Genomic DNA, 24,518 nt, shown 5'->3' on the forward strand with positions numbered 1-24,518 from the left:
CGCCACCGCCCGGCCCCCATAATGGTATTCTTTTTTTTTTTTTTGTTTTTGGTTTTTTTTGGGCCACACCTTGTGACGCTCAGGGGTTACTCCTGGCTATGCGCTCAGAAGTTGCTCCTGGCTTCTTGGGAGACCATATGGGACGCCGGGGGATTGAACCGCGGTCCGTCCTAGGCTAGCACAGCGCCACCGCCCGGCCCCATAATGGTATTCTTAACATAAAGGTTTTCAGTAATTTTTTCAACTTGAATTAAGTACTTAATAACAAATTGCTTTGATTTTTTCTATTTAAACTTCAAGTGAAAAATAGTAATTCATCTATATTTAGATGATATATATTTATTTATATTATATATTTATGGCTTGCTTGGGTTTACGAATATCTTTAGAATAGAAATGTGCTGCATTCTGTCCTTCCATAGAAGCTGTGATTGGGCAGATTCAGCAGCAAGTGGACCAGTTGAGTTTGTATTCTTTGCATTCTTGTAATTAACAAGAATGTAAAAAAGCATTGTAGTTTTTCTTTCTATTGCTCTTCTGGAAATAGCCCTCAAAAGCAGGGGGTATCTTGTATGGTATGTCTATGAGGGTTTGAACAACATTGCTAGATTATATACTTACTTGGGAATATTCAAACTTTTAGGAATGTTAAAACCTTTCTTAAGGTGATTATAATTTTCGGACAGTATTTGGGACTGGCCTGTGGTTTGTGATATACAACAAATGACACCAAAGAGGTAAGAGATTCTGTTGGGTTGATGCTCATAACAAGAAGAGTGGATTATCCCACAGAAACAATGAGTGAATTTTGAAAGGAAACTAGCAATGTTTACCATATAGTAAACATTTAAGAGATGTTGACACTAGCTTACTTGATTTATTTTCTTTTCCTTATTAGTATTATATGTAGATGTGGAATCTGATTTTCACGCTAAAGTTCCTGTTGTGGTGTGCAAAGATCGGAAAAGGTTGGTAATACTGAGAGAGAATTAAATATTAAAAAATAACCCGATACGCATTTTCAAGAGGATCTTTTTAAAAGAATTCTCCTTGGATTAATATGACTAAGCGAGTTTCTATTAAAAGCAGCAGGCTTACTAAAAATATGTGAACAAGAAATAGAATCATCAGTTAAAGATAAAACACTTTCAAAGCAAAACTTAATTTATTTTTAAGTTTATGATTGCCTGGGTACTTAAAATTTATATAATTCTTTGCTGTAGGAATATAAACATAAAAGTGTAGCTAAGTGGTAAAGCATATATCTTGAATGTGTAAGGCCAGGGTTTTTGATTCCTGGCACATTGGAAGGAAAAAATAAATCTTTTCAAGAAGATCACATCTGTTAGTATCTAAAGTTTAGCTTAGTAAAATTAAAAATGAATCATTAAAACTAATGTTGCCTTTCTATTCAGAAGTCTACAGCATTGAGAAAATAAGTGCCTGTGAAAGAAATTTTATGGTAATTCCAGTTGAAAGTATGGAAAACAAAGAGAAATGATATTTTTATTGATCATATTTTTTTGTTTATTTAATTTATTTATTTTATTTTGGGCCACACCTGGTAATGCTCTGTGCTTATTCCTGGTTCTGTACTTTGGCAGTGCTTGGGATATCAGTATGGGATGCTAGGGATTGAACTTGGGTTGGCTGTGTGTAAGGCAAGCACCATTACCCGCTGTACTCTCTCTCCCATCTGTTTATAGATTACTGTGTTTTCTTCAAAGCTAGAAAGATCTATGTAGATAGAAAGCTTTCTTTTTTTTTCCTGACTCAGATATTGAGATCAGTGGGAGTTAGTCCAGATAGATGCCTTTGAAAGTACATCTTGATTGAAAGATAATCAAAATTGGAATGGGGAGGTCTACTGATTTGTATATCTTTTCTACCACATGTGTCTTGTTTTCTATCTGTGGCATGCTTAGATATGTTCTCCTTGCCTTCAAAATATTGTGACTGTGGTTCCGCCAACCCAGTTAACATATTTCGAATTTTATCATTACTTGAAGGTAATATATAAATCATTTCCAATTTCTGGTCTGATAGTAGCATATCAATAAACTTACGAAATCTTTTAAAGTGAAAAAGTAAAAGCAGGAAATTGTATTGTTGGTCAGTTCCAAAGTTTTTGCTTCTGTCTTATGCAAAGCAAAGAGAATAAATTACGTAGTCTATTATAGTATTAGATATTGAAGAGAAAATATTTTTCCCCTCAAAAACCAAATTTAGGTAAATTTTATAAATTAAAGAATTCTACTTTTGAATTTTATCATGAACTTACAGAGGTTTAACAATTTATTTTTTAAGTATAAATGAACATTTAAAACATCTTTAACTGATAATGCTAGAAGTATATGTATATTATTTCCAATTTCCAATTTAGCTCTAAGTTTATTAAAACTTATTTTATTATGATGTCTTAGGCATTAAAATATGGTGACTGGAAAGGATAGCCAGAGAATATGAAGTATTTTAGTTTTTAAGGCAATACAGTGAAATAGTATTTTCTCATTTAATTGTGAATTTTTTTTTCTCATTTACAGTGGTTTACTTTGTAGAGTGAGTGCAGGAAATGATATGGCATGCCTCACTACTGATTTACTTGCTGCTCTTGGTAAAATGGAACCTGTCTTTATTCCCTTGGTATTAGCCTTTCGATACTGGGCCAAGGTAGGTGACACCTGAAGAAAAAAGGTACCCAATCTTCAAGATAAATCATTTATATTTTATTTTGCTATATATACCATAAATGATAGTATATGGGGGAAAAATAACTGCCAGCTAGATAGTGGTGTGTAAGTTCTCACTATGGGCAGGACAATAAAAGTTTCCTCATAGGTCCCTCCTCAGAAGCAGCAGAACAAAATCCAAACTTGGCAAAGAGCCACAGTATAGAAAATAATGGTAAGAGGCTAAGAGCCGCATTCATTTTGGCCAGGAGCCGCATGTGGCTCGCCGCGTGTTTGCCACCCCTCATATAATGGATAAGGAGCTTGGCTTACATGCAGCTGACCCTGTTTAATCCCTGGCATCCCAAATGAATCCCTGGGCACACCTAGCATTCCTGTGTCCAGAGTGAATGGCTCAAAAACACTCCTCTGGGTGTGGCCCAAAAATATAAAATATAATTTCTTTATTGCAGAGTCAGTAATTACCCCCTGAGGACTGCAGAGTAGGACACCAAAACCAAAAGAAAAAATAAAAATAAAGACATCAAAACAACATCAAGTGTTTTTTTTTTTGTTTTGTTTTATTTTGGGGCCACACCCTCCCGTGCTCTAGATTTATTCTTGGTCTGGGCTCAGGGATCATTCCTGGTGGTGCTCAGGATCAAACTTGGGTTGGCCCATGTGCCTGATAAGTCCCCTTAAATGTTCTTAAAGGTGGTCAGAGTAGGGCTGGAGCGATAGTACGGAGGTAGGGCATTTGCCTTTCCCATGGCTGATCCAGGACAGATGTCCGTTAGATCCCTGGAATCTTGTATGGTCCCCGAGCCAGGAATTCCCCTGAGCATCACCAGGTGTGCTGCCCCCTCCCCCCCCCCAAAAAAAAAAACAAAAAGAAAAGTAAAAAGCACTTTATAGATATTCCATTTAACTAGAAATTTTGTAATTGCAATAAAGTAATGTACATATTATTAAAAACGTTAAAAGTCACTGCTCTAGTGAAGTTAGTTTTTAAGTCTCCTTATATTGTTAATTGTTTGATTCTTTGTGGTGCATTGTTGTAGGAAATAATCAATTTTTATTGTGCAGTAAACCAAGAAAATTAAAGGAAGCTAAATGAAGATACATTTTCTTCTTAATTTTGCAGTTGTGTTATATTGACTCCCAGACTGATGGTGGAATTCCTTCTTACTGTTTTGCTTTAATGGTTATGTTTTTTCTACAACAAAGGAAACCTCCTCTTCTTCCATGCTTACTTGGAAATTGGGTAAGTATGACTTGTTTGTATTTATATGTAGTTCATTTTTGCAGTCTTGTTTTTAGATATTTAAAGCTAGAATTCTGGTCTTGAATTCTATATATTTATATTTTTAATACCTTTTTTGCTATTAATTTGGAATGCTATTTCATAGATCGAAGGCTTTGATCCCCAAAAAATGGATGATTTTCAACTGAAGGGCATAGTAGAAGAGACATTTGTGAAATGGGAAAAGAATTCAAGTAATGCAACTGAGAAAAACTCAATCACTGAAGAAAACAAAGCTAAAACAGACCAACTAAAAGATGATTCTAAAAAAGCAGGAACAGACAGCCAAAGTAATGCTGTGAAGGAAAAGCATGGCAAAGTAAGCTTTATTTTTCACTTTCTGTTCGTGTGTGTGTGTGTGTGTGTGTGTGTGTGTGTGTGTGTGTGGTTTTTGGGTCACACCCAGCAGTGCTCAGGGGTTATTCCTGGCTCCAGGCTCAGAAATTACTCCTGGCAGGCACGGGGGACCATATGGGATACCAGGATTCGAACCGATGATCTCCTGCATGAAAGGCAAACGTCTTACCTCCATGCTATCTCTCCAGCCCTTCACTTTCTGTTTAATAATTTTTTTTGGGGTGGGGGGACACACCCAGTGACGCTCAGGGTTACTCCTGGCTATGCACTCAGAAATCGCTCCGGGCTTGGGGGGCCATATGGGACCTGGGGATCGAACTGAGGTCCATCCTAGGTCAGCCGTGTGCAAGGCAAATGCCCTACCGCTGTGCTATCGCTTTGGCCCCACGTTTTCTGTTTAGAATCTAGTTGATGCTTTGATTAAAACCATTTTAATAGAAGATTGATGTTGAAGAAGCCTACTGACCCTATATATAATTTTTATTTTTTCCCCCTAGGAGAAGGAGGTGAGAGGGGGAGGTGTAAGATGAGGAAGGGGAGGGAAGAGGGGAAGAGAAAAAAAAAAGAAAGAGGGAGAGAAGGAAGGGGAGGGTGAGGAGGGGTGAAGATGAAGAAGTGACAGGGAGAAGAGGAGGAGGAAGAGGAAGGTTGATCTCTTGTGAGATGAGGGATAATTTGCTTTAATTTCCCACTACTTTATAAATTTCTTAATTTTACTTCATTTTGGAAGATTTACATATTTTATATCACTTCAGGCTATTATATGTAAATTTTTATTTAGGGAAGAAATATTTCCTTCACGACTTGGGTTATTTTTGGCAGGGAGGGAGTCGGGGCACATCTGGCTCCTGGCATGCTACCACTCAGGCCCTGGACTTGGGTTCTGATAAAAATGATGGTTTATGGAATTAATGTTACTTTAGGGTGTGTGCTAATTCATCTTCTTTTTTTTGTTTTTTGTTTTTGTTTGTTTTTGGGCCACACCTGGTGACACTCAGGAGTTACTCCTGGCTATGTGCCAGAAATTGCTCCTGGCTTGGGGGACCATATGGGATGCCAGGGGATCAAACTGCGGTCCCTCCTAGGCTAGCACATGCAAGGCAGACGCCTTACCGCTTATGCCACATCTTCGGCCTCAAATTCTTCTATTTTAAAATTAACTTTTTGGTTTGGGGAGGGGCACACCCTGTCATACTCAGGTTATTTCTAGCTCTGCACTCAGGAATCACTCGTGGCAACTTCAGGGGACCATATGGGATGCTGGAGATTGAACCCAGTTTATTATGTGCAAGGCAAGTGCCTTACTTGCTGTACTATTGCTCTGGTCCCCTGCATGCAATTATTAATCTTCATCTTCTGGATAAGAATGCCAAATTAGGGGCCGGAGAGATAGCATGGAGGTAAGGTGTTTGCCTTGCATGCAGAAGGATGGTGATACGATTTCTGAGCATAGAGCCAGGAGTAATGAGCACTGCTGGGTGTGACCCAAAAACCAAAAAATAAAAAAAATGAATGCCAAGTTAGTCTCCATAAGAGCAATTGAACACTTCGTATTTGTCTCTTTTGACAGTACCAAGTCTGCCTTGTTAGACTCCACTTCTATCTGTGGCACTAATTTTTTTCGTTCAGGGTCCAAAGCCTCTGATTTGTCAGCCACATCACTTTACTTCTTGATTTGCTTTCATTAGATTGACTGTCAATAAAAATTTTCTTTCTGTACTTTTTTTTTTTTTTGGTTTTTGGTTTTTGGGTCACACCCGGCAGTGCTCAGGGGTTACTCCTGGCTCTATGCTCAGAAATTGCTCCTGGCAGGCTCAGGGGACCATATGGGATGCCGGGATTCGAACCACTGTCGTTTTGCATGCAGGGCAAATGCCCCACCTCTGTGCTATCTCTCCAGCTCTGTTGGTACTCTTTTTTTAGCAGATTTTTGAAAATTAAGAAATGTTTAAGTCATCTCTGGTCAGTATTTTTTAGATTCCCAAGTATTGTCAGCATTTATAATTCCTTACCATGTCCGGAAATAGTTACTTTCCCATTTACTGCATGTTGGTTCAATACTTTTTCACCACTAATTACCATGCTATGTCTGTTCAACTATTTTATTCTTTACATTTATTTATGTTTGTCTCCCATTTTTTTGCAATGTATTTTATTTTGGGGGTGACGGGTACACCCCGCCACTGCTTATGGTTTATTCCTGACTTTGCACTCAGGGATCATTTCTGGTCCCGGAGCTCAGGAACCAGATGGGATGTTAGAATTAAATCTGATTGGCTGAGCAGGTAAGGCAGGTAGTATATCTGCTGTACTGTCTGTCTGAACCTTGGTGGGCATTCTTTTTTTTTTTTTTTTTTGGTTTTTGGGCCACACCCGGCAGTGCTCAGGGGACACCGGGATTCGAACCAACCACCTTAGGTCCTGGATCGGCTGCTTGCAAGGCAAACACCGCTGTGCTATCTCTCTGGGCCCTTGGTGGGCATTCTTAATTGCTAATTTGAAGAACTTTTATTCTATTAGGAATTGCTCCAGCTCCTAAGTCTGTGGCTTCTTTGACCCTGCATGACTTGACTTTAGGATTTCACACTGATGTGTGATGAATCTTTGTCAATATTTATTGATGCTGCTTCTCTTATCTATTTGGTCTCTTAATGTTGATGTGTTTCAGTCCTTGATCCATTTTCTGTATCTTGCTCTCTTTGTGGATTTAAGTACTATTTGTTTGACAATGATTTCCAAGTTTAAATTTCTTTGGTGGGCTTTTTTTTTTTTTTTTTTTGTGCCACATGATAGTGCTCTGGGGTACTTCTGGCTCTGTGCTCAGAAATTACTCATGGCAGGCTCCGGAGACCAGATGGTATGCTGGGGATTGATCCTGAGCGAACCGCATGCATGGCAAACATCCTACCACTGTGCTATATCTCCATCCCCTCCAAGTATAAATTTTGAGACAAGCCTTTCCTGAAACTCCATACTTATATTTCCAGCTTCCAACTTAGTATCTTATGTACCTAATAGATAAAACTTATGATATTCAAAATGAAATTTCAGGATTTTCCTCTCAGACTTACTCTATCTGCAGTTTCTGATCTCAAGTTGGTGACCTTTCATTATTTCACTTGTTCAGTAGAAAATGTTGGCATTAATCCTTTTACTTGCTTTCTTACCCCTGTATACCATTTCTTGTTAGGAAATTTTCTCATTTCAGGGAATATAGTTAAAAAAAAATCTCAAATGAACTCCTCCCAAGAATACTTTACTCAGCCAGATTTAAAGGAATGATATACAACTTCACGGATAAACAACAGCTTAGGAACTTCGTAGACTTGAAACCAACTTTAAAAGATTATTGTAAGGCAAGAGAAACATCACAAATATACCAAACTTCTAAAGAAAGATAGCAATAATCTCACAAAACTGACAATAATCTCTGTCAATGTAATGGTCTAAATGCATAATTAAGTGATATAGTGTGGCAAGAAGGATCAGAAATTGAACCCAGCTATCTGCTGCCTGCAGAACGACTATTTGAATAATCAGAGCAAACACAGATTCAAACTTAAAGATTGGACCATAATTCTTCAAGCATACAACTCCCTCAGAAAGGTTCAAGTGGCCTTACTAATACCAGATGTTATAGACTTTAGGTTAAAAGGAGTTATAAGGGATCAGGGAAGTTCATTTGTTAATGATCAAACGATATGTACATCAGGAAGAAATCATATTCCTAAAGATAATATGTACCTAATGAGGGACAAGCAATATACTTAAAACAGATTTAAGAAAGACTTGTAACCACACAGTAGAAGTTGGAGACTGCACACCACTCTTTCACCTCTTGATAATCAGACTAATGTGTGTGTGCGTGCGCGCGTGCGCGTGTGTCTCTTTTGTGTCTGTCTGCCTGTCTCTGGTCCTCAGGCTCACTTTGGGATCATTCATAGTGAGGCCTGAGGAGCCATATGTGGTACCAAAGACTGAATTTGGGGTGGCTGTTTGCAACAAAAGTGTTCTACACTGCTGTATTATTATTCTAGCCTATGATCTAATTTTTAAGATTATCCTCAGCAAAATGCCATGGATATGGACTCTATAAACGAATGTTTGCTAAATCATTAGCTTTTGAAAACCCAGGGCATTTCTATATATTTTTAAAAGTAAGTACAGCTGAAAGTTCAGTCATTATTAGACTTATGTTGCAAGCTTGGCTGTATGTGAGAATCTTGTAAGTGGCTTTACTTTTTTTGTTGTTTTTGGGTGGAATAGGGAAATAGTAAAATTGGTGTGCCTTTCATGCAGCCAATGCAGGTTCAGTCCCTGGTACCACATTTGATCCCCTGATTCCTACCAGGAGTGATCCTTGGTTGCAGAGCCAGAAGTAAGCCTTGGCCACAGCTGGGTGTGAACCAAAAATAAATAATATAAAAATTTCTCTTTTTAGTTTATAGCTCTGGTCCTCAGATCAGAATCTTGGGAAGTATGTACGAGATGGGAGGAACTATTCATGTATTTTGATTTCAGTAGTCAGCCAAAGTTGAGCATCACTAGTGTAGTAAAAAGGGCATACCATTTCTAGGAGACTGTAAACTGGAACTCTGTAGTCAGTTGTGACATACTCTTTGACAAGTTACTTACATTTTTATCGCTTAGTTGTTGAAAGGTGATTGACAAGGTCTTTATAAATAGGAAATTATGGGGCCAGAGCAATAGCACAGCTGGTAGGGTGTTTGCCCTGTACATGGCTGATCTGAATTTGATCCCCTGTATCCCATTTGGTCCTCCAGACCTGCCAGGAGTAATTTCTGGCCCCAGAGCAAGGAGTAACCCCTGAGCACTGCTGAATGTGGCCCCAAAACAAACAAAAAAAGGGAAATTATGGGGCTGGAGCAATAGTAATGTTTTGTGAAGTTTAAATGAAAATGTATTTCTTTTTCTTTTCCAGTCTCCTTTAACTTTGGGAAAACAAAATCAGATATCTCTAGGGCAATTATGGTTAGAGCTGCTAAAATTTTACACACTGGATTTTGCTTTGGAGGAATATGTTATCTGTGTACGGATACAAGACATTTTAACAAGAGAAAACAAAAACTGGCCTAAAAGACGGATAGCCATTGAAGGTGAGAACATTTTGTTTGTAGAATATTTTTTGGTATGCCATGCATTTGTTTACAATACAGCATTATAGATTTTTGTCTCTTACCTTTGTAGTACTATTAATAACAGTAATAGTCATTATTTAAAGTAAATTCTTTTTTTTTGGGTGGGGTTCACACCCAGCATTGCTCAGGAGTTTCTCCTAGCTCTGCACTCAGAAATCACTTCTGGCTGGCTTGATATGGGATGCCAGGATTCGAACCATGGTACGTCCTGTGTTGGCTGCATGCAAAGCAAAGGCCTTACTGCTGTGCTATCGCTCTGGCCTCCTAAAGTAAATTATTTTGTTTTGTTTTGTTTTGTTTTGTTTTGTTTTGGAGGCGATACCGGTGACACTCGGGTTAATCCTAGCTATGCATTCAGAAATTGCTCCTGGCCTGGGGGACCATATGGGATGCCGGGGGATAGAAACTTGGTCCATCCTAGGCTAGCGCGGGCAAGGCAGACACCTTATCCCTTGCGCCACCACACAGGCCCCTAAAGTAAATTCTTTTTTTTTTTTTTTTTTTTTTAAGTAAATTCTTAATGAAGCATTATTATAGGACTATAAAGTATTTAAAGATTTTTATTCATTCAGGGCCAGAGCAATAATATTGAATACTGCATGCATTCTTTGCATACAGCTAACCTGAGTTTGTTCTTTGACATTTCATTTGGCCCCTCTGTTCTACCACGAAAAAGCACTGAACACTTGCTACACGTGGCCTCTCAAAGTACCAAAAACAGAAAATAAATTTAATAAACATATTGGTTTCATTCAATAAATATACTGGTTAAGTTCACTAGCTTTGGTCAATTGGGTGACGCTCAGGAGTTACTCCTGATTATGCGCTCAAAAATCGCTCTGGCTTGGGAGGGACCATATGGGATGCCGGGGGATCAAACTATGGTTCGTCCTAGGCTAGCACAGGCAAGGCAGATGCCGAGCTTGTGCCACTACTCTGGCCCCAGTACTTTTTTTTTTTTTTTACTTTTGTTTTTATATTTAATTAAAAGTTAGAAAATAGTCATGGATACTATAAGGTTTTTCTGATTAAATTTGCTTTGAAATCTTGTTTATTGTCTTCTAAAGTATGTGATCTTTTAAATGTAATCTATAGGGAAATAGAAAAGTTGATGTTAACAAGGTTCAACATCAATTCCCAATTTTATCAAGATCATTTCAATAGAGTAGTTAATAGAATGGCTTTGTTTTATGTTTTAGTTTTTTGTCTTTTGGGGTTTTTTTTTTGGCCACACCCGGTGGCACTTAGGGCTTTGAGCTCAGAAATTACTCCTGTTAGACTTCGAGACCATATGCCCAGGATTGAACTCAGGTCCGCTGTGTGCAACACAAATGCCCTATCTGTTATGCTATTGCTCTGGCCCCTAGAATGGCTTCTTAATTCATTATAAAATGTTTTTTTAAGGGATGGGAATGATAGTATAGCAGATCAGGTGCTTGACTTGCATGTATCTGACCCAGATTTGATTCCATGTGGTCTCTAATCACTGCCAGGAGTGATTCCTGAATGCAGAGTCAGGAATAATCCCTGTTCATAGCCAGGTGTAGCTCAAAAACAAAGCAAGCAAACAAATATTGGCTAGAGTGATAGTATAGCAGGTAGTGCACTAGCCTTGCACAAAGCCAACCCAAGTTTGATACCCAACACCATATATGGTGCCCCAAGTGCTCCCAGGAGTGATCATTAAATACAGAACTAGGAGTAATCCTTTAGCATCACCAACATGTGGCCCAAATATGGGGAAATTTTTTTTTTAATTTATTGTGGTGTCAGGGATTCCCATTCCTCTGGACTCAAGCGAGGTAGGGCTTTTGCCTTGTATGTAGCTGACCTGGTTTGATCCCGTGTGGTCCCCCATGGCTGCCAGGAGTGATTCCTGAGCATGGAGCCCCAGGAATAAACCCTGAGCCACCACCAGATGTGACCTAAAAACCAAACCAAAAGGAAACTAAAAAAAAAAAAAAAAAAAAACCAAAAACCTCAAATCCACCCAGTCCTCATGTGAGACAAACCAGGTCCTCATAGAGCAAAAGTATCTCTGACCTGATAAATTAAATTCTGAAATAAAAATTTAATTCCATAACATTTTATTCAATAATTAATTATTTATTTAATAATTAAGTTAAATTTCTACCCATTTTTTTAATCTGCTTAGATTATATAGTCTCCCTCCAGTCTCTGCTAGTCTTTTGTTATTTGAGGGAGGGGATCACACTCATGGTGTTCACAGGTTATTCTTGGCTCTGTATTCAGGAATCACTCCTGGTGGCTCTTGTGGGATGACAGGGATCTGCTGTTTTTAAGAAAAATAAATGCCCTACCTGCTATAATTTCACTCTGCCCCTTCTGCAAAAGCCTTTTCTAGTGTGAATTGTAGTAACATATTCTTTTGGGGGTGGGGGGTCATACCTGGCTGTTCTCAATAACCACCTGGCTCTAAACTCAGAAATTGCTCCTGGCAGGCTCAGGGGACCATATGGGATGCTGAGATTCGAACCACCATCAGTCCTGGTTCGGCTGCTTGCAAGGCAAATCTATGTGCTATCTCTCCGGTCCCTCTCTAACATATTCTTAAACATATACTCATATCTTGTATTCTCTTACATTAAGTAAATGTGCTCTGAATCTTACGGTCATCTTAATTTCCCTTATTATTTTACTTTTTCTTATAAAAGGGGAAAAGAGTCTGGGAAAAGTTTATTAAAACTAATGGATTTAAGGTCATAACACAAAGCAGATGTCCCAGCCATAACAACAGTCCAAAGACCCATTTGCTAGTAATTTTATTTAATGCTCTTAAGTAGTGAAGGAATATATATTATCTTTTCCATAGTCTTTGTTCTTTTTTACTGGGTATATTTATTATTTCAGGGTTATAAAACCCAAACCCTTAAACATTCTCAGAAGGGTATTTAAGAATTAGGATAGTTAGTACAAATCTTTCTAGGATGGACATTTTATTTTAGACTGGACCAAAATGTAAATTTTGGTTTGTTTTACTTTCTTAGGATTCCCTTTTCCTTTCTGTTTTACCTCTTGTATTTACTAAAGTTGTGTAAATGAAATCTAAAATAAACCAAAAAAAGGATAGTGGTTAGAGTTTTGGGCCACATCCAGTGGTACTCTGGGGTTATTCCTTCCTCTGTTTAGGAATGACCCCTACTGGAGATTTGAACTGAGGTTGCTTGGGGCAAGTCCCTTAACCCCATACTGTTCTCATTGGTCCTCATTGAAATAAATTAAAACTTGAAGCTCTGAATTTGTAATTACTTTTAACTTGCTTTATTTGTACATGATTAAGGAGTATTATGGTGATGAGAATATTAATGGTTTGGAATTTGACAGTATAAAGCAGTGGTCCTTAAACTACACCCATGGGCCACATATTGTATTTGTTCCTGTTTTGTTTCTTCTCTTCAAAATAAGATACATACAGTGTGCACTGGAATTTGTTCATAGTTTTAGTTTTTACTATAGTCCGGCCCTCCAATGGTCTGAGGGACAGTGAACTAGCCCCTGTTTAAAAAGTTTGAGGAACGTTGGACTATAAAGGGATATATATTCCTCATTAAAACTTGTAATTAATGGTAGAAAGGGGAAAGCTACTGCTGAGCTAGAGAGATATATGGTACATTGTGTGAGGTGCTTGCCTTGATCCTCACAGGGTCCTCTGATCACCATGGCCACCACAGAAGTGATTCCTGAGTATCACTTGGTGTGTCCCAAAAAAGCAAACAAAAACTCAAAATAGAACACGCTAGGGGCTGGAGTGGTGGTGCAAGCGGTATGGTGCCTGACTTGTCTGAGCTAGTCTAGGATGAACCACAGTTCTATCCCCCAGTGTCCCATATGGTCTCCCAAGCCAGAAGCAACTTCTGAGCGCATAGCCAGGTGTAATCCCTGAGCATCACTGGATGTAGCCCCCAAAATATATAACATGCTACATTTCTCTTGCTAGTTTTGTAGCAATTCTTACTGGGATTTACGTTAGAAAAATGGAGGAAATGTAATATGCTGACCTTTTACAGGATCTGTGTAAATTAAAAATGTAATTTCTCAGTACTTAGCTCCTAACTTTTTTTTTTTTAAGATCCATTTTCAGTCAAGAGGAATGTTGCACGGAGCTTAAACAGCCAACTTGTTTATGAATATGTTGTGGAGAGATTCAGGGCAGCTTATAGGTATTTTGCCTGTCCTCAGAGAAAAGATGGAAAGAAATCAATGGAGTCCATAAAAAAAGAAAAAGGAAAAATAAACAGCAAGAAATCACTAAAATCTGACAATGTGGTATCGAATTGTTGCACTCAACTTGGAAAAAGCTCAGAAAAAATCAGTGCTCCAACTGATCAACCTGAAAAATCTAAAACAGAATGTACATCACAGAGATGTATTACTGAAGATGGCAGTTTGTTAGTAAATGAACCAACTTTGGCTGCACAGGGACAGGAATGTTCATCTCCCTCTACCAGTGAAGGTAGTGAATTAACGGCTGCAACAGTGAAGCCAGATAATTTAGCTCCTTCAGAAACTTGCTTAAAAAAGGAACTCAGCCAGAGTAACTGTATTAACAAAAAGTCTTCTGATTCAGATGGATCTGCTGGTATAGACTGCAGGTCAAATTTAGAAACAGAGAGTTCTCATCAGATTGTGTGCTTTGACACATCTGCTACCTCTTGTAACTGCAAGCCTACAGAAGATGCTTCTGACCTTCATGATGATAACCACCCCAACCAGGAATTGTGTTATGTGTTTGATAAGTTTATTTTAACCTCTGGCAAGGTAAGATACAATAAATTTCTATACAGTCTGCAAATTTTTGTGACTTTATTTTATGACTTTATTTAGTTTCTAGACTTAGTATGAAAATAGCTTCAATGATGGTAGATTTGTTATAAAACAATACTTTGATATATATTTATACATATACATGTATATATTATTTTTTATTTGCATTTTTTGCCTATAGTTGTCTTTAAAGGAATAAAATCCAAACTAGTTTCATCACTTAATTACTATCTGGTTCATTTCACTTTTTCCTCCATCTATATAACATTTTTTCTTAGATTTTGGGAAAAGAAGTTTGGCATTGGTTTTTCTAATTTTAAGACACATGCTTCTTGTTCTTTCATGAAAGAAAATATAAGGCTTATAAACTTTTAATAGCAATTTATTTAAGTTAAAAAAAATTTTTTTTGATAATAGCTGCACTCAGCCCAAGAAATTAAGCTAGAATTTGTAAGGCTTGCCTATAAGTATTGCTAAAACAAGCTGTATGACTTTCCAGGTTTTTTCCTTGGGTGGGGTCATCAGGCTACATCCTTCTGTGGTCAAGGGTCTAAATGTTGTGAGCTTATTCCTAGCCCCCAAATATTATGGGGTTTTATTTGGTTTGGATTTTCCAACTTGTGTTCAGGAAACCTGGATGACCCTTGCAGCAGTTCTTGACTAAGCAGTCAGTGAGAGGGTCCAAGGACATGTTCCTGTTTGCACCATGTTCCATTTATTTTCCAGGCCACCCTGATGATGGTTGGGTGCGAGGGTACTTCAGTGCTGCTGAGGGGCCTCCAAGACTTTACCCTGTGTGCCAGATTCTTGACTAAGTCAGCCACATGCAAGGCATTCTTTTTCATCCATTTCTTGCCCACTGAATATTGTTTTAAAATTCTTTTTGTTTTGATGTGCCTTGGTAGTGATGGGGATAGTATAAATATATAAACATATTAAAGATAATTGAGAACTTAGCTCAGGAATAAAAATAATTTTCCAGAGTTTTACTTTACTACTGAACCTCTTACTGAGTATTTATGTAGACCTTATACATTGATAAAAATCTTACTGTTTCTGCTGTTAAAGTGCAATAGCCTGAATTTCAATTACATACATTACAAAAAAGAACATAGCCCTGGTGGCACCTAGCTTCAATCTGTGCCCAGTACCACTGGTCTTGAGCAGCACTAGCACTGTGTGACTGGACCTAGAGGCTTGGATTTATTGCTGAACTGAATATTGCCATGAATGATCTCTGGGCTCACAAGCATTACTGGAAAGCCCCCCTCCCACCAAATGTTTTAGCTAAGTCACATTGCTTCAAAGATAATTCAAATAAATCACTTCAGGTTGTAAATTTTTAGATTTTCAGATCATATAGAAGCTGAATGTAATATTGCAATATTTAAAAACTAAAATGTCAGAGCCAGAATATAGTATAGCAGTTAGGGCATACACCCTAAAATTCTTGCTTTAGCATGTGCACAAACAGTTTTATTCCTGACACTATGTGGTTCTCCAAATATTGCTGGGAACAGCTCTGGAGCCCCAGCACCATAAGAATAGCTTAGGGTGTATCTATCTCTATAAGCCCATGTTGTATTGCATCTTTACAACCTTGGGCTGAACTCATGTCCTAGTTGGCTGAGAATTACTGTAGGGGCCCTTGAGCACTGCTAGGATACTTTTTTTTTTTTGGTTTTTGGGCCACACCTGGTGGTGCTCAGAGGTTACTCCTGGCTCTGCGCTCAGAAATTGCCACTGGCTCGGGGGACCATATTGGATGCTGGGAATTGAACCCAGGTCTGTCCTGGGTCAGACACATGCAAGTCAAATGCCCTACCACTGTGCTACCATTCCAGCCCTTTGACCACTGCTTGGGAATTCCCCCTGCCCAAGAAAAAAATTGGAAAGTCATGCAGCTTGTTTTAGCAATTCTTATTAGTAAGCCTTACAAATGCTAATTACTAAGCAGTATTCATTTTTGTAATTATATATCTGGCAGCATATTATTTAGGTTGCAGTATTTAGGGCATATAGACTATGAAACAATGAAAAATGGCAAATTGTAGAACAACTTTATTATCGAACAACCATAATTTACTACATAGATTATACAAGTTCTACATTCCTAGGCAATTCAGGTAGCTCTTTAATTTCAATTTTCTTGTCTATAATGTTTTTCAGAATTTTCTGGTAATTAAGTCATTTCATTTTTTTTCCCTCCTAAATCTGGTAGAATTGAAGAGATAGATACTATAGAAGTTAATGTACTTGCCTTGCATGCGGCTATATTAGTCACTATTCTGGTTCAAATCCTGACAACACGTAAGGAATTCAGAGCCAGGAATGCCTCTGAGCACTATCAGATGTGGCCCTTCTTCTCACAATTTCCAAAAGAAATTTCTTTTGGAGCAGGACTGGAATGATAGTAGAGTGAGTAGGGTGCTTGCTTTGCATACAGCCAATCTGGTTCCATTCCTGGCATCCCATATTGTTCCCAGTCTTTGCCAGGAGTGATACCTGATTGCAGAGCCAGGGGTGTGTTCCCCAAACCAAAAAACTATAACAACAATAACAACAACAAAACAACAACAACAAACCCTATAAAATAACCCTGAAGTCCACCCTCAACAGTTCCTGTGGTGCCAGCAATTAGCCCACATTACAGCATTTCCATAGAGGTATGTGTGAATGTATAAGACTTTGTATCAAAATTCATGATAAGTACCTAGGTTAAACTTTGAGGAAGAAGCTAATTCTACATTTAGGCATCCTATAATAAGAGTCACATTTTTTTCCTTATCCATAGACTGTAAGTCCTGCAATTTGGAATCTTGAATACCATACAAATCCAATAAGTTAAATTTAGCCAGATTAGGATTCTGAAATTGTTTTTTTTTTTTTTTTTTTGGGGGGGGGTGCTTGGGCCACACCCGGTGACGCTCAGGGGTTACTCCTGGCTTTGTGGTCAGAAATCACTCCTGGCTTGGGGGGACCATATGGGACACCGGGGATTGAACAGCTGTCCATCCTAGGCTAGTGTGGGCAAGGCAGACAATTTACTGCTTTGCACCATTGCTCCATCCCCACTGAAATTGTTTGATTCTAAGGATGGAAATATTATGTGTACAGTAACAAGTGCCATTTGATATTAAAAAAAATATTGGGTTTTGGGTCATACCTGCCAGTGCTCAGGGCTTTACGCTCAGAAATCGCTCCTGGCAGGCTCAGGGAGCCATATTGGATGCCGGGATTTGAACCATCATTCAAACACACTACCTCCATGCTATCTCTCTGGCCCCTACAAAATATTAAGTAGTTTAAAATGTAGTGCATGGAGCCATGGAGGAACCCGAGTTCAGTCAGTCCTGGCAATACCCAGCACCATTGTCAGTCTGAACAAAAAACCATCCATGAGTCCATATAGGTGGCTCATGTGCTCTCAGCACTAGGTAGGAATGCAACCCCACAAACAAAACAAAAACAACCCAGTAATACTGCATTTTGATAGCTGACCAAAGTTTGAATTTGTTTTTACATTTTTATTTTGTAGGTTTTCTGCATCTTACAAATTAAATCTAAACTTTGATAATGTAACTGTGAAGAAAATAAAGTTTTGTTGTTTTATATTTAGCACTTTAGTTAGTGTCTTTAAAAAAATGTCCTGAGGAGGCTGCATTGATAGTAGGGTATTGGCCTTGCGGCCAGTTCACCTGGGTTCAATCCCTGGCATCTCATATAGTCCCTTGAGCACTGCCAGGAATGATTCCTGAATGCAGAGCCAGGAGTGGCCCTTGAACCCCCAGCCTCACCCCCTAAAAACTGTCCTGAAAATGCTTATATTAATCAGAACTGAATTAAATAAAAGATTATTGTTGGGGCCACTCTCTGAGTGTTGATGAAGTTCCTCAGTACTTTATTTACATCATCAGATTTTTTTCCCCTTTCGTATAGCCACCAACAATAGTATGCAGCATCTGCAAGAAGGATGGCCATTCAAAAAACGATTGCCCAGAGGATTTCCGGAAAATTGATCTAAAACCTTTACCACCAATGACAAACCGGTTTCGGGAAATACTTGATTTAGTATGTAAAAAATGTTTTGGTAAGTCTAATTATTTGTAACTCTTACTAAAAATAGAATCTTAGATTTAAAGTATTTACTTTTAATTTTTCCAACAACTTCCTTACATTTAAATCCAAGACATGATCTGGATCAGGCTTAATATAAATAGGTTAGATGTCTAGAGTAATAAGTAGTCTTAACCCAAAGGAAAAGCAAGCAAGTGTGCAGGCTAAGTGGAATATCTAGTGGGGAAAAGTCTGGAAAAGTAAATATATTTTATAAATATTTTATGGAAAAATCATGACAAGTATATATATAAATTTTCAAAAAGTACATTTCTGGTGTCTCCTAAAGTTTCCTCTGTAACATTTTTATTTTAGAGTCAGAGAACTCTGGATCAGAGGGATAGCATAGTGGTAGGACCCAGGTTTGATTCCTGGATCCTATATGGTCCCCTGAGCCTGCCAGGTGTGATTTCTGAGTCAGGACGAACACCTGAGCACCACTGGGTTGGACCCCCCCCCCAAAAAAAAAAGTTAGAGAACTCAAAAAGAATTTTAAATAGTGCTTTAGAATAAAAATACCTTAGGTTCCATTTCAATTTTTTTCTCCCTTTTTGTTTCACAAAATCTTAGATGAATTATCACCACCTTTCTCTGAACAACACAACAGAGAACAAATTTTAATCGGCCTAGAAAAATTTATTCAAAAAGAATATGATGGTATGTATAAAGATTTTAATTGCTTTTGTTATTAGTCTCTTAGTCTGAATTGTGCTGGTATGTAATTTTTTTTATGTGTATTTGTTTGTTTTTGGGATCCTGGCTGGTGGTCATAGCACAGGGATCACACCTGTGGGGACTTGGGAGATCATATGAGGTACTAAAGATTGAACTAAGTCAGCTGTGTGCAAGAGTAGTGCTCTACCTTCTGTATTGTCTTGCCAACCACAAGATGCTCGGTATATTTGAAGAGAGTCAGTACGGCTAATGTATATTGTTGTTTCAGGTAGACTAAACAGAAGAATAAGATCAGAGAGATTGGATCATTAAGATCTTAATGTTGGTACTTGGAATTTTATTTTGAGTCTCTAATAAACCTTTTGGAGACTTTTAGTACTGAAAGTACTGAACAGACTTGATCTGAGAAAATGAAGGAAAGACTTGTAAAAATACAAGCAAATAGAATGTTTAAGAGGAGGCCAGAGCAATAACACATTGGATAGGGCATTAGCCTTGCACAAGACCAACCCGGGTTCAATCCCCAGCATCCTATATATAGTCCCCTAGCACTGCCAGAAGTGACCCCTGAGTATAGAGCTAGGAGTAACCCCTGAGCACTGCTGAGTGTGACCCCTCAAAAAAAAAAAAGACATTTGGAAATTTCAGATGAGTCGATACGGTTTGGAAAGTGAGAAATGAGATTTACTTTAAATGTAGTGCCAACATAATTTGTTGGCATTATGTGTTAGATATCAGAAAAAGGAGGGCAGAGCCAGGAAAAACCCCTGAGCATTGCCACGTATAACCACAAAACAAAACAAAAACCATGAAAGTGATTAATTTATGTTACAATTTATCATTGTAATATTATTTATTTTTATATATTACTTTATATATTTTATATATGTATAAATATTTATCTAATAAACAAATGTTTTATATATTTTTAAATTTTGTTTTATAAATTCATTTATTTTATAAATAAAATATATTTTATATTTATATAAATATATTTTATTTATTATATGTTATTTATTAAATAATTTATTGTAATAGTTTACTTATGTTACAATTTATGAATTTATGTTACAATGGACACTGAAGCTCTAGGGGTAAATTTAGAGGTTGAAAGAGATACGTAATAAGGATTAATTTATGTTTCTGGCTTGGGCAACTGAGTAGATAATAAAACTGCTTATAGAGTAGTAGAGATAAGAACAGTAGTAGGTTTGGGTAAACTTGGTATTTTACTTGTTAATTTTATGAGTAAAAAAATTGAAAAAGAAGATATGTTGATATAGGAATATCTTGTGATGGGCAAAAGATAGACTGTAGGTGAGCGTTCTAAATTTTCTCTGGGTATCTGCTAAAGATGACCGATGAAATAAGATTTACTGCATAAGGTGATCAAGATCGTGTGTTTAGCAGGTGATAAAAAATTTCTTATTAATTTAAAAACTTGACTTTCCCCCCTATTTTGCTTAGTAAAGGCAAGATTGTGCTTATTTGGTTCGTCTAAGAATGGATTTGGATTTCGTGATAGTGATCTGGATATTTGTATGACCTTGGAAGGCCATGAAAATGCAGAGGTAAGAGATGTGAAAGTTTTATTTTCTTCCAATGATGAATATACACATTTTATTTTGTTGCATTGATAAAACATTTTGGTATCATTCTTTAAATAATTATATTAGTTCTAGGGATCTAACCCTGGGCTCATATGTGCAAAGTATAGTATACATGTATGAACTAAACTAAATTGGTTTGTTTTGTTAATTGTATAATGCAAAAGAAAAAAAACCTTATCACTAAATGACAGGTGTTTTGTATTGAATTCTTTAAGTAATTCAACATACCATGGAAATTTTTTTTTATTAGAATCAATGTAAAGCTGATGCTTTTTTGGTTATTTTTTGCTTAATCCTTTTTTTTCATAGTTCTTTTAAAAGTTGATTCTCTTTAAGCAGTACAGATGGGAAAAATATAGGTGGTCATCTAACTTACAAATGGGTCATGTTATAGAATTTAATGATAAATATCTGGCGCACAATATATTTGTAAAAACAATGTTCTGATACATTTCTTAGGATAGCGTTTAGAAACTCATTTTGGGTGGGGAGTGGATCTACATTTACTGAGTCCTTAGTATACACTTTTACATACATTATCTCATTTTACTTTTACAACCACCTTCGAGGTAGATATTATTTCCCCCATTTTACAGATGAGGAAACTGAGAGAGATAAACTGACTTGCCCAAGGTCACACAGCTAGTAAATGTTGGAGCCGGGATTCGTATACCCAGGTCTGTCTGACTCCAGAGTTCATGCTCTTTCCATTTTATCTTACTGCTTCTGTGTAATTTACTTAACCCATAATGTAGCTGAAATAAGTCTAGTACTAATAGTATTGTAGAACCTAACCACTACTTTGTGAAAATTGAAAGCTTTCTGAGTTCCACGGTGAAATGCCAGGAGTAGACCTTTCCCCAGAGCAAGTATCTTCGCTGAAAGTGGGTGCTTGTGCTTTCTTTTATATAAGGCCTCAACTGCTGGAATGAGACTCTCTATGCTATATATAGTAAAGAAACAGATTGGACAGGGAAAAATGTCCCAAGTCTTCGTAGCAACAACTAAAAGGAGAGGATCTTTGAGTTCCTCATTTTTTCCCCTGCATAACCATTGATACCTATGTTCCAAAATCAAGTTCTGCTTGCAATATTGGGGTGAGGCCAGCTTCTGGCATCTGTGGTGGTGTCAGTATAGATAACGTCTGTGGGAATATAAAAGAATTCATCAGAATAGTGTACCCATGTGTTCCTGAACTAGGTTTACAAGAGGTGGTTTGTAAGTTGTTAAACCAGAGTAGAGATGTGGTGATTCTTGGTAGAACCTCTTTACTGACTATAGATGTTGCTGCTGGTGTTTAAGTATCTCCTGTATAGAAACAGAAGTTAAGGGGTTGGAACAGTAAGTACAGAAGGTAGGCATTTGCCTCGTATACTACCCACCCAGATTTGATCCCCAACAACCCAACTCCTGAGCACTCCCAGGAGTGATTTCTAAGTACAGAGCCAGGAATAACCCCTGAGCATTGCCAGGTATGACCCCAAATCAGAAAGAACAAAAATAAAGATTAAAAAATTTTTTTTTATTTCTTTTACTTTCTTATTAATATCTTTATTTAAATACCTTGATTACAAATCTGGTTACAGTTGGGTTTTTTTTTTTTTTGTTTGTTTGTTTGGTTTTTGGGTCACACCCGGCGGTGCTCAGGGGTTACTCCTGGCTGTCTGCTCAGAAATAGCTCCTGGCAGGCACGGGGGACCATATGGGACATCGGGATTCGAACCAACCACCTTTGGTCCTGGATCGGCTGCTTGCAAGGCAAACGCCGCTGTGCTATCTCTCCGGGTCTGGGTTTCTTTTTTTTAATCTTTATTTAAATACCGTGAAAATAATTTTAGTTCTCTTTAACTTCTCATTGCCATATACTTCAAAAGAGGCTGTCATCTCCATTCTGAAGAACAAGAAGGGCTAGAGAGATGGTACATTTGCCTTGCACTCAACCTACCAGGGTGCAATTCCTGGCATTTCATATGGTCCCCTTAGCCCATTAACCTCAAGTCTTTCACGAGCAATTCCTGAGTGCAGAGCAAGTAGTAACCTCTGAGTAGTGCCAGGTGTGGACCAAAAAATAAAAACACCAACAAAGAAGAAAATAATGAAATAGGAAGGTTTTGTTGTTGTTTTTTTACCCAGGAAGGAGATTAGGCTTTTAGGTATTTTTTTAATATAAAACTTAATATCCGGATTTCTAATCATTAGGATTTTATATATTACATAATTTATGACATTCACATTGAAAAATTAATGGAAAGTGTTTAAAATAAAACCTATAAGTGAAAAATAAAATATTATAAAGTATTATATGATAGAGAAGAATAATTTTATCATGTGTTGATTATTAACTGAAGATTTTCTCTGGGAGCCCTCAGATTAAGCTATGATAGCTACTTTACTACTCTCATAATTAAAAGCAGATTGAGGGCTGGTGCAATAGCACAGTGGTAGGGCATTTGCCTTGCAAGCGGTCTACCCAGAATGGACCTGGGTTAGATTCCCAGCATCCCGTATGGTCCCCCCGAGCCTGCCAGGAACAATTTCTGAGCGAAGATCCAGGAGTAATCCCTGAATGCTGCCAGGTGTGGCCCATAACAAAAACAAACAAACAAACAAACAAAGCAGATTGAGGATATGCAAAGGTGATTTTAGTAACAAGTGTGGGCTTCAATGTATACTGTATTTCTTCCAATTGAACCCAGTTAATTTATTGTTTGTTTGATTTTGGTTTTTGGGTCACACCTGGCAGCGCTCAGGGGTTACTCCTGGCTCTATGCTCAGAAATCACTCTTGGCAGGCTTGGGGGACCATATAAGATGCTGGGGTTCAAACCACCGTCCTTCTGCATGCAAGGCAAACAGCCTACCTCCATGCTATCTCTCCGGCCCGAATCTAGTTAATTTATAATGCCTTTATCTTTTTTGTTCTTTCTATTTTGGTTATCATTACCATATCAACTCTACTGTCTTTGATTTTAAAAAACATTGAGTGCTTTAAATGTGCAGTGGTAAGAAGATACACAGGTAAGAAGTCTGCACTGTTAATAATTGGATTGCTTTTTCATTAACATAATAGCTCACATTTCAAGTCATATTGCACACGATGCCAAGTATCTTATAGGTTTGATGGAATCTTTCCAACTACTTTATAAAGAAGGTTTTTATATTCTGTTTGGATTTTACAGAATAGTATGAGATTCATCTAGTCTGCAACACTTGTTTCAGGAGTTTAAATTTGTTTAAATTCAGAACTTAACATTTTTATGTTTCACATTCACCAACTCCATCTTTAGTTACTTATCCTTATATTTGAAAGTGATTGTATGTTTGTGCTTTTCAAACTTCATTGTGTATATAACTTACCCTGAGATTCTATGATGCATATTATTTTTTATTTAATGTTTTAGGGTATTGGAGTTTGTATTTTTATTATTTCCAGATGATGCTGATACAGAAGGCCTATAAAGCAACAGTATTATGTGTTATCTGAGTAGAGATTTTAAAGGCTAGTGTTAAGTGTTGAGGCTAATATAGAATTTTGCAAGACCAGTTCGATCCCACGAACTTTAATTTTTTTATTTATTTATTTTTTTTTAGAAATTAAATTGTAAAGAAATAATTGAAAATTTGGCGAAAATTCTTAAGAGACATCCAGGTATGATTTTTAAATTATAAGTTTTAATGGCATGTGTTTAGCTTTATGAAAATTATTTAAACTAGTGAAATTTATTTTAAATCAGGTTTAAGAAACATTTTGCCTATAACTACTGCCAAAGTGCCTATAGTAAAATTTGAACACAGACGGAGTGGGTTAGAAGGTGATATCAGCTTATATAATACATTGGTAAGTT

At 37.4% G+C, this 24,518-nt stretch overlaps 1 protein-coding gene across 2 annotated transcripts in view; it reads left to right on the forward strand.

Moving 5' to 3' along the window:
* TUT4 (terminal uridylyl transferase 4) overlaps positions 1-24,518 on the forward strand; it is an 88,475-nt gene that overhangs the window by 34,446 nt on the left and 29,511 nt on the right. For both annotated transcript variants that reach the window (XM_049774617.1, XM_049774618.1), the window contains exons 7-17: positions 899-968; positions 2,544-2,670; positions 3,814-3,933; positions 4,079-4,291; positions 9,272-9,446; positions 13,579-14,267; positions 18,213-18,363; positions 18,960-19,046; positions 20,532-20,635; positions 24,265-24,322; positions 24,408-24,511. In XM_049774617.1, the coding sequence (XP_049630574.1) occupies positions 899-968; positions 2,544-2,670; positions 3,814-3,933; positions 4,079-4,291; positions 9,272-9,446; positions 13,579-14,267; positions 18,213-18,363; positions 18,960-19,046; positions 20,532-20,635; positions 24,265-24,322; positions 24,408-24,511 (1,898 nt within the window). The remainder of the gene's footprint in view (positions 1-898; positions 969-2,543; positions 2,671-3,813; positions 3,934-4,078; positions 4,292-9,271; positions 9,447-13,578; positions 14,268-18,212; positions 18,364-18,959; positions 19,047-20,531; positions 20,636-24,264; positions 24,323-24,407; positions 24,512-24,518) is intronic.

This window comes from Suncus etruscus, chromosome 6 (genome assembly GCF_024139225.1).
Source record: "Suncus etruscus isolate mSunEtr1 chromosome 6, mSunEtr1.pri.cur, whole genome shotgun sequence".
Classification (NCBI taxonomy): Eukaryota; Metazoa; Chordata; class Mammalia; order Eulipotyphla; family Soricidae; genus Suncus; species Suncus etruscus.